Here is a 9,500-nt window from a genome sequence, read left to right on the forward strand (position 1 = left end):
CTAAGAAATTGTTGTGAGACCTCAGCCTTGACAAACAGCACCCAGGCTCAGCTTCTCWWGAGCTTATCWGAAACACTGTCTGCTCCCAGGAACTGCAGCTGTTTAACAAGCACCAGTGTTCTGTATGAACAGCACTGGAAATTATTTTTCATGCCTGAAAGGCATAATATCCCTGCTCCCACACTTTAAAAGTGCTGACCCAAACTGTGGCTGGAATGAAACACTGTTAYGACCAAAACCCACTCTCCTGCRACCCTARAAACAGGAGTCCAAAATGAGACCCTTGGAGCTCTACTGGAACTGCAGTGGGCTGTGACCAGCAACCTCCTTGTGAGGGGGACACCTCCTAGAGACAGCCAGCTCTCAGGTTTGCTGTACTTGGAGCATCATTGAACAGCAACGAGTACTCACTTTCCCTTTTGGGGAGATGCAAAAGCATCTGGAGTATTTAATTACCTTCGAGGGGAATTTTTCACAGGCAAATTTTTCACTTGCACTGGCTCTTTATGTCTGTGTGCATAGCGTGCATATGCTACAGCAAATATGGGAGAAATGCTGCTCTCTTAGATGTTAAAGTACCTTGGATATCTAAGTGTGTTAGTCCTGTAAGTAAGGTTAAGTCATAAGTCACATTAAATGCTGTTAAGTAGTATTTCTCTGTTAAATTGTAAATTACTTTGGTTATCAGTTAAGTGCTGTTTCTCTGTTAAATTGTTACAGTTGAGTTATAGGTTAGGTATGAATTAAGTGTTCCTCAGTTAAATTCTTAGGTTTAACGTATGAATTAAGTACTGTTTGTGTTGTTAAGCTTTTAGACCTTATTTTTTATCCTTGCCCTCACTATCCTTTTGCCACACACACCTAAACATGCACACATCCCCGTCTAGATTGTTCTTGGTTCATTTCTGTTTTGATTGCCTRGATTTTATTGGTTTTGTTGTTGCTTGTTTTTCCTTGGTATGCTTTWATGTCCTGTAAGTAGTAGAGTGAATCTTGCCAATGACCTTTGTTGTCCTGTTGCTTAATATTAAATCTGGGTTTTCCTGATAGCCTTTGCGGGTGATTTTTCAAACACTTGTTCAGAACAGTACTTTAGTTTTGTTGGATTTTTTACATTTCTTCCAGTATTTTAACAGCCGTTACTAAATATTAAGTGGTTTTGACTATTAGCTTTGTTTCATTTTAATGCATCCAGGAGCAAGGTGTAAATGCAGAACAAGGGACATTTTTCTGGGGAACTTGGGAACACTAGGTTAACAGCTGGACCCAATCTTAAATGTCTTTTCCCGAGCTTGTTCTGAGATTTCAGACCTCTCTCTGAAAGGCTGTAGAGCTTACTGCAAATAGAGAATAAAACCCACAAGAAGTCTCACCATCAGGCAAGGTRTTYCAAGTTCCTCACTTTAAACATAKCCTTCAATTTGTAAAATGAAKCTTTTATGCTGAMGTATTAGATATGGAGCATTCATAAYCCTTAGTGGAATTAACAAGACTGAACCATTTAGCTGTAAATCAGGTGCTTATTTTTAGAATAAAATTCAAATAAGTAATTGCAAATGGGTATAGCCTGGAAAAAACATACCCTTAAAAAGTCTCTTGCATTAAGAAAATATAATTCATTTTATCTGTCGTTATCCTTCTTCCTTCCCCCCAGCCCAGCAGCAGAGAACTTGGGCCACTGTTTCAGGGCCCTTCACAATGGATAAATGTTTTCTTATGTTCMGATAACATTTTAATATAAATTGAAACAAGGTTTCAGAAACTAAGTTCCTGTTTTCTAAAATGACAGTGTTACTGTACTCTTGGGGAAAAAGAAACAGGATGGTAAGGACAAGTATGAATATTAAAAAATAAAAAGCTGTGTGAATAAATATACCTCTTTCTTCTTTCCACACAGAATGCATTATGTAAAGCTTTCAGCATAACATTAACAGAAATGACAASTGGAAGAATGGCAATTACTTTATTTAATGAAGAAAATATGATTTGTAACCTTGAAAGAGTAACTTTTTTATCCAGTCTGGAGGACTAAACCCAAGCTTTACACAGATTTGCAGCCAACCTCTGATATTTTCATGTACAACCAAATGCTTCAGGCAGCACATTTAATTTAGGAATTTTCACTGTTTTTCATTTTAGAGACTCATGTTTACATTCAAACTTTAAAAAAGATACAAAGCTTACAGATCAAAGAACTTGCCACCCTCTGCACCACAAAAACATTCTTTTGCTTTCTCTCTGTATAGTACAAACCCAAGATGCCAAGGATTACGTGATTAATGTGGTTGCTTTTCCATTTTATGAACCCAACGCTCAACGGTAATGTACGAGTTTGGAGAGGCATTTTATTTAGACAACTGAAAACAGTTAAACATTCAGAAGCAGCATACAATGAAACAAAACCCGAACCAAATACTTTTAAGTACATAATCCCTTCTTTTCAACTAGAGCCAATTTTTCCAACTTTCAAGAAAAAAAAAAAAGGTAAAAGCCATTGCATCTCTTCTCCGTAATAATGAAAACACACTATAATGAGTCTAATTGAGATTGGAGAGACTGGATCTTGGCTTGCACACTTCTTTGAAGACAGTAGGCAGTTATGCCAAAAAGCCAGCAAAACTCAGTACTACTTGTCTTTTGGGTTTTTATTTGGATGCTCAGTTCTCTTACAGACAACACCTAGCCAGTTCCACCGCATTCTCATCAATTAGTGCCCATCTTTGCCCCACGGAGAGAGCGCACTCTGGAAGGCTGCTGTCTGTCACTGCTTACTTGATTTAGTCTCGCATGTCCATGTGTCACATAACAGCTGCCGTAATCAGGCTTTAACTTCAGGAGTTGAGCTGTACACTGTATCTGAGTTTTCAGAGGCAATCTCTTCTGCAACTAAATAAAAAGGATGTTATTTAACTTCACTTTTGATATAYAAACCAAAGAAATCTGGCAGGGATTGCTTAAAGAGACCAGTTCAGTTTGTTTTACCAATCAACCTGATCCAGCTATTCTGCCCCACCTGTTCTGCCTGCACAGCTTCAGTCACCAGTCTGACACTTACCACATGATCACTATCAGATAAATGCATTCAAAGATGTTTTGAAAAGCATGAAAAACACCAGAAAGTACTTTAGGGGAACTACTTTTTCCATTCCAAGGAATGCTATCATCTTGACTAATCTTTTAACATAACACTTAGACAGTTGAAGATGACAGTTCAGTTCATTACCTATTTCCTCTTCTGCAGTTCCTGGAAGGGTAGTCCTTGCTTTTGCTGCTTCTGCATTCTCCTCTTCTGTAGAGAAGGAGAAAAACAAACTGTCAATACCTTCAGTTTCACCCGCCCACTTTAATTAAATTTTAAAAAAAAGTAATTGCTACATAATTCAGTGTTGAGGAGAAACACCTGAGCAAGCAATTCTATTAATGAACATTCACTTGTGGTTACTGATTCCCTCTCCCAAAACTCAAAGACCCAAAGTACAATATGAAATAAAGCTACTATCCACCGTTCTTTCTAGCGAATCTCTCAGCATTATAAAAGTGATACCACATATTTCTCACACCGAAACATAAAAATACATCAGACTCTTGGCTTACTACCCACAAAGCGTCCATATGTGGATATTTTCTGCAAAGTGTCTATATTCAAAAAGCTTACAGGTATGATGTTAATTGCTTACATGACAGGTACAAAAATACATCCTTGGACTTATCTCTTAGTATATTTATATCATACTTGGATATGAGTAGATCAGAAATTCTCAGAAGACAGGAGTTACTATATGAAATTCAGTGTTCACTACTGGTAAGTATYACTTCAAAAGTGCACATGGAGTTGCCAAGTTTCACCAGGACCAAGCACACACTTACCAGGAACTACACACTTCCAAAGGCCATAGGTTTTCCCTACTGTTGTCTGCCACAGCCTTAGTGTACCATCCTCAGAGCCACTTGCATATAACTCTCCATCAGGGCTAAATCTCACGCAGTGAATTGGACCAAAGTGCCCTTTGTAAGATTCTGAAGGGAACATGTCAAGACCATCAATTTCAAATTTCAGCCAACAACTGAAATTTAAGTACAAACTGATCAATTCCTGATATAAAACAAAGTTTCCTTGAATTGGTATGTCAGCAAAGTCTACTTYAGGCAAGACATTAATGTTTCAGTAATTGCAAAAAAAAAAAAAAAAGGTGCTTAGTTATTCCAGACAAAACCACACAGCAAGCCAGCAGCATGGAGTAGCCATGCTCAGTTCCTTCAACCACTCCTTCCACAAACATTCAATTTTAAATGAGCACTGAATCAGTAAGAAAAAACTTAGAAAACACTTTTTTTAAAACAAATTTGGCCAACACATCACATTTTTCAGAAAATCTTGTAACTGACATATCTAATGAATAGTATGACACTTAACATACAGCTATTATAGCAACATAGAATGAGAATTTTTTAAAAATATGTGCAGAGTTGTTGAATAGATGTTTTAATTAGTGCTAGAATATTAAGTATACAGAGCAAAAAATGCCTAGCTGGTAATATACCTTTTCATCATCCTCTTGCACAGCATGCTATGCTAAGACCTTATCTTCTTACAACAGTTTCATTTACTGGTCATTATTCTATTAATACCTATTTCAGAACTCCTTTTTGATTATAGGAGACAAACATACCTAATTCTTCTCCTGTATTATAGTCATATTTATAGAGTTTAAAATCTTCACCACCTGCAACCAAACATTCTTTCGCAGGGTGAAGTGATGCAGAATTGATTGTAGCAGGTGCTTCAAATGATTTWATCTGCTCTAGACTGAGGGAGAAAAGTTTGTTAGCAAAGTTCGTATTTTAAAAAAAAGTCCAGAGAGCAAAGAAACTGGGATGCTACTAATCTTGACTGCTTTTACCAGAAATAGAATACAACCCCASAGAGTTTCTGAAACAAGTTTTAATACTTGCAAATCATGCTTATCAAGTTAGAAATGAGTTTACAATAAACAAAACAAAAGCTCACACATCTTCTTGAATATGTTTAAGCATGTAACCTACTCTTAAGACATCACAGAGGTGCCAGTTTTTACAACTTGGTGATTCTGGCCTTGTGCAGTCAGTTTTTACCCACAGCCAAGCCCATGACTCAACCTGTGAAAATTCAAGTTGTGGACTCACGTTTCTGCACTATGAAAAGCAATAGTCTTGCCATAGGTTATCACSAGTATCTGTCCTTCTGGAACATATTCCATGCTGCTCACTGACATTGCCACATTTAGTGACTTCACTTCAGTCATGGTACTCCGGTCCCAGAGGCTTRAAAGGAAACAAAAAGGAWAAAAAAAGACTCTCAGACTACTGCCAATCAAACAATTTCCACCTCACATCCATGGCAAGACTTGGAACAAAAAAGGTTCTCATAAAGGAACATAATTTGATTCCACAGGTATTTTAGATCTTTAATGGCTTTAGCTGTATTCTCACCTAGGCCAAGCTTAAGACAAATTACTTTTACCTTTGCAGCTTAATRCCACAATRTTAAATGKTATATATACCATTTAACTACTCAATGATTCWCTTGGAGATTAAAGTCTCCTAAGCAACAGATGTTGAAGCAAGACTTGAAGATTCCATTCTGTCATTTTACTTCAAAAGACAAAGAGGTACTAATCCCAATTTACAGAGATTCATTAAGGATAATATAGTTTATCTACAGTGCAAGGGGTATCTAAACAGAAATCAAATTGTTCTGTCATGACAAGTAATGCATCTTTATTCCCTGATGCATTTCTATTTCTGCAGTTTGAAGAAAATCAAACAGAGCAAGCTCTTGCCTGTCTTGAAGGAGACTGAAGAAGACACAACAGCAATAGCTCAGGATAATGTGCATGCAAGGGACCTAATCTATAAATTTTTTTTTAGGATTACAAAAGACATAAATTTATTCTGCTGTGCAGTTCTCAAAGACCATCTCTTCTTAYCAGGGAGAACACATCTATGAGGAGCATATGTTTATGACATAAATTAGAACTATTAGCAAAATGATTTCTAACAGCAGAAAAGAGCTGTATCAGGCATGCAGCTACAATAATCTAGGATCAGATAACTTGTGTTACTCGAATCCTTTATCAAAATAACATAACTATATTCTCACACAATTATGACAACAAAGAAAACCGGAAGTTACTTTYTCTTACCGAACAGTTTTATCATCAGCTGAAAGTATCTGTTTGTCATCACTGCTCCACAAGGCCTTTTTAATGCCAGAAGTATGTCCACTGACAACATCAGGTTCTTAAAATAAAGCCAAGTATTTTAATACATCTAATAAAATGAAATAATGTCATGCAGCAGTTTGCGAGCTTCCTTAATCTACATGAATATCCACCTAATAGAGACTGTAGAATTAATTCAAGAACTTATAACTTCATTTGTAGATCTTATTCCAGGAAACGAATAAATGTAAACTGGGTATCATTGCCTAGCTTTCAAAAACTTCACTATGTGAACATCRAGGTTCTCTAGCTTCCTGTTAATAGTTCAGTATCAAGGTAAATTTAAACACACTTAAATATGTGGAGTATTAGTTTGTTTCAAATTACTAAATTTTAATTTATTAGACCAATTTCTAGTGAGTCTGCACTGAACTGAAACATGCTCTGCTTGATGTCCCAAGGAAGCACTCAAGATGAGGTTGGAGGGGCTTTAATCAACCTGGTCTAGCAGTCCACAGAAGAGGGTTTGKAACCAGATGATCTTTAGTGGCCTTTCCAACCCAAGCAATTCTGTGACCCTTACTGCCAAATGGTTATAGACACTACTTTTGTAAAAAAATCCTCAACTTTGTTTTTTGTGATTCRTAACAGAAAGTAGCCCTTTAAGTTCAGAACTTCTATTAAACCCCAAAAAAACCCAAGAATAAGTTTTAAAAGCAGACTCACCTGCTTCTGGCTTGCTCAAGTCATAGATACGTAAGAGCTTATCTTGTCCACCTGTTAACAGATAATTGCTATCCTGAAACAGAAGTTATAGAGAGTCAACTCTATTTTGAATCAAAATACAGCCTTCATCTGTGAGTTAAAATAACAGCTTTTTCTCTCAGACAGCCTTGAACACACTTGCTACATTTACTGTATAATCTTAAAAATGAGCAGTGGTATTTTAAATTATTTGCCTGTTAAGATATACACATACAAAGCAGAAAAGTAACTAATAGCAACACATACTCAAGAGCTCATATCCCTGGTGAATAAGGTATAAAGGTTTCTCATACCTGTGTAAAATCCACACTTTTGACAATGTGTTTGTGAGCCAATGTGATTAGTTCATCGCCTGACACAGCATCCCACACTTTGCTAAACAGCAAAAGGAAACATTCATATTTTAGAAGCATCAGGACAAATCAAGCTGGACAGTCAGACRAATTTGTAAGCAATCTTTCCTGATGTCATCACAACATTTTAATGTAARTGCTACATTCTTATAAATTACAACCCAATTAGTCAATAAGAATACTTTTTTACTAAAGCTTTTTCTGGACTTTCCTTTATCTTCATCAGGACCATGCAAACTAATTAACATTTTAGTTTTAAGACAAAGATGGCTCTTCTCTGCAACTTTATTAATWGAATTTGCCKTCTACTAACAAGAYTCARYTTGAAAAATAWGCATTTMTATTACAAACAACACAARCAACAAAAACCATCAAACTAWTAATTCACTAGAAGCTTCTTGTARGAGAARGAGGYTAACTGCTAGAAGCAAAATAAAAATCCCTCTCTCAACTCTGCTATAACTACAGTGGCAGAGGTAAGGGCTGCATAGGAGAGTTACTCCAGCAAATCACTATRGTAATTAAGCACATCAGGAAGCAGTCACAGTTGTACATCGTGATGGAATCAACTGTAGCTGCTTTCAAGAAAGTAAAAGTCTAAGTTTTGATTTGGCTAGCCAAAARTAAGCTAACAATTACTAAAGAAAACCAAACGAATCAGTAATTTAGTACAGCTATGTTGCCACCAAAGAGCATTACAGACTAAAATCAATATACAGACTATGAAGACAGTTCATCACTTACGCTGTAAAATCTGCTGCTGCTGTAGCTGCTTTAGTGGCATCCATGTTCAAGGTGGCACCCCAAACAGCACCTTTATGACCTAAAAATGTGCCAATCCAGTCTCCTGTGTCTCCCTGGCGCAGCATAGGCTTGCCATCTTCACAGAAACAAAACCAACATTCATGTAACATGATTAAAGAAGGAAGCAATTTTTAATGAGAAAAAATATTCTCTTGCACCAGGCACATGGAAATAAGCCATACTTTACAAAGTCATTCTTTGCAAAATAATTTAGCTGGAGAGCTTAGACGTGCAGCTGTACTTGCTGCATACCTCTAAACTGTATAGACATTTAAATACCACTCCAAAGGAGATAGAAGTTTTCTGATAAAAGTTTTCTTTATGTTTGTATTAAGAGAAAAGTGTGGTAGAAAGAAATATTTCATTTAAGTTTTTTGCTACTGAAATTTTCTTCAGGCAGAACAGATTTGATTAGTGATTTTTTTTTTACTTTGGAACAATATTATGAGATTATCACCACGCAGAAACAAGTCTCATGTTTTCAATGAGATGTTTAAAACATACTGCAAAACAAAACTGAAGGAGTAAGATAAAGCCTTTTCTATCATTCAYTTTTTTTGGAAGGCTATCAAAGAGTTGTTCACACAGGATGCAGAGGTGAACTGGAAGCACTTCAAGGCAGAAAGGAATGTCCTTTAAAAYGTATGCATGCAAAAGATTGCCATATACATGTATGAAGAGGAAATGCAGAGTTCTCATCATTCTGTGTCCAGCAAGGCAAGGCAGCTGCCCTGGTCAAACCGGAGCCCCCTTCAAATCAACAGCCCATGTGCACAGGCGATGCAAATGGGAAGTTTTACAAACAAACCATTTTGGAGGCCTGCCGCCCCCTCAACAGCCTGGATCCCAACCGGGCGCATGCGGGCTCCGACACCCCCGGCTAACCCGGCAATGAAGCGCCAAGGAAGAAAAACCGACTGTCCGCTCCCTTCGTCATTCCACAACACCCTGAGCCGGTGTCATCGCCCTGGGCGGCCAGGGACACCCCCCGGGACCCCTCCTGCCCCACCGCCACCTCTCGGGACGGCGACGCGCGGCCTCCGAGCGGCGGGGCTCCCCCACACCCACCCCCGGGGCGGGGGATACCGAACAAAGCGGCCCGTCCCACTCACCCTTGCAGGCGCTGATGAGGAAATATCCGTAGGGAGTGACGCCGCTGAAGGCCAGGTCCACCACGGGCCGCGTGTGGCCGGAGCAGGTGAGCGGGGTCTGTCTCATGGCCATGGCGGCGGCAGGGCCTGGGCAGGGCACGAGTGTGGACGGCCGGCGGGAGCGGCGGCGGCGGCGGCGGCGGGGGGGAAGTGACGGACAGGAAGCGCTTCCCGGCGGACGCGCGTCACGCGCGGGGCGCGGCCACGATGGCCCCGCCCCCCAGGGG

General features: G+C 38.8%; 1 protein-coding gene across 1 annotated transcript; it reads right to left on the minus strand.

Annotated features, from left to right (window-relative positions):
* Nucleotides 1-1,948: 1,948 nt before the first annotated feature.
* STRAP (serine/threonine kinase receptor associated protein) lies at nucleotides 1,949-9,440 on the minus strand. The gene is made up of 10 exons (XM_057390005.1): nucleotides 9,235-9,440; nucleotides 8,063-8,198; nucleotides 7,259-7,340; nucleotides 6,927-6,999; nucleotides 6,183-6,279; nucleotides 5,164-5,301; nucleotides 4,671-4,807; nucleotides 3,868-4,017; nucleotides 3,224-3,289; nucleotides 1,949-2,886 (listed from the first exon to the last, which is right to left on the minus strand). The coding sequence occupies exons 1-10, from the start codon at nucleotides 9,344-9,346 to the stop codon at nucleotides 2,819-2,821; spliced, it is 1,059 nt and encodes a 352-aa protein (XP_057245988.1). The 5' UTR covers nucleotides 9,347-9,440; the 3' UTR covers nucleotides 1,949-2,818.
* Between the last annotated feature and the right edge of the window lie 60 nt (nucleotides 9,441-9,500).

This window comes from Malurus melanocephalus, unplaced genomic scaffold (genome assembly GCF_030028575.1).
Source record: "Malurus melanocephalus ecotype Western Australia unplaced genomic scaffold, MMel_1.1 scaffold_22, whole genome shotgun sequence".
Classification (NCBI taxonomy): Eukaryota; Metazoa; Chordata; class Aves; order Passeriformes; family Maluridae; genus Malurus; species Malurus melanocephalus.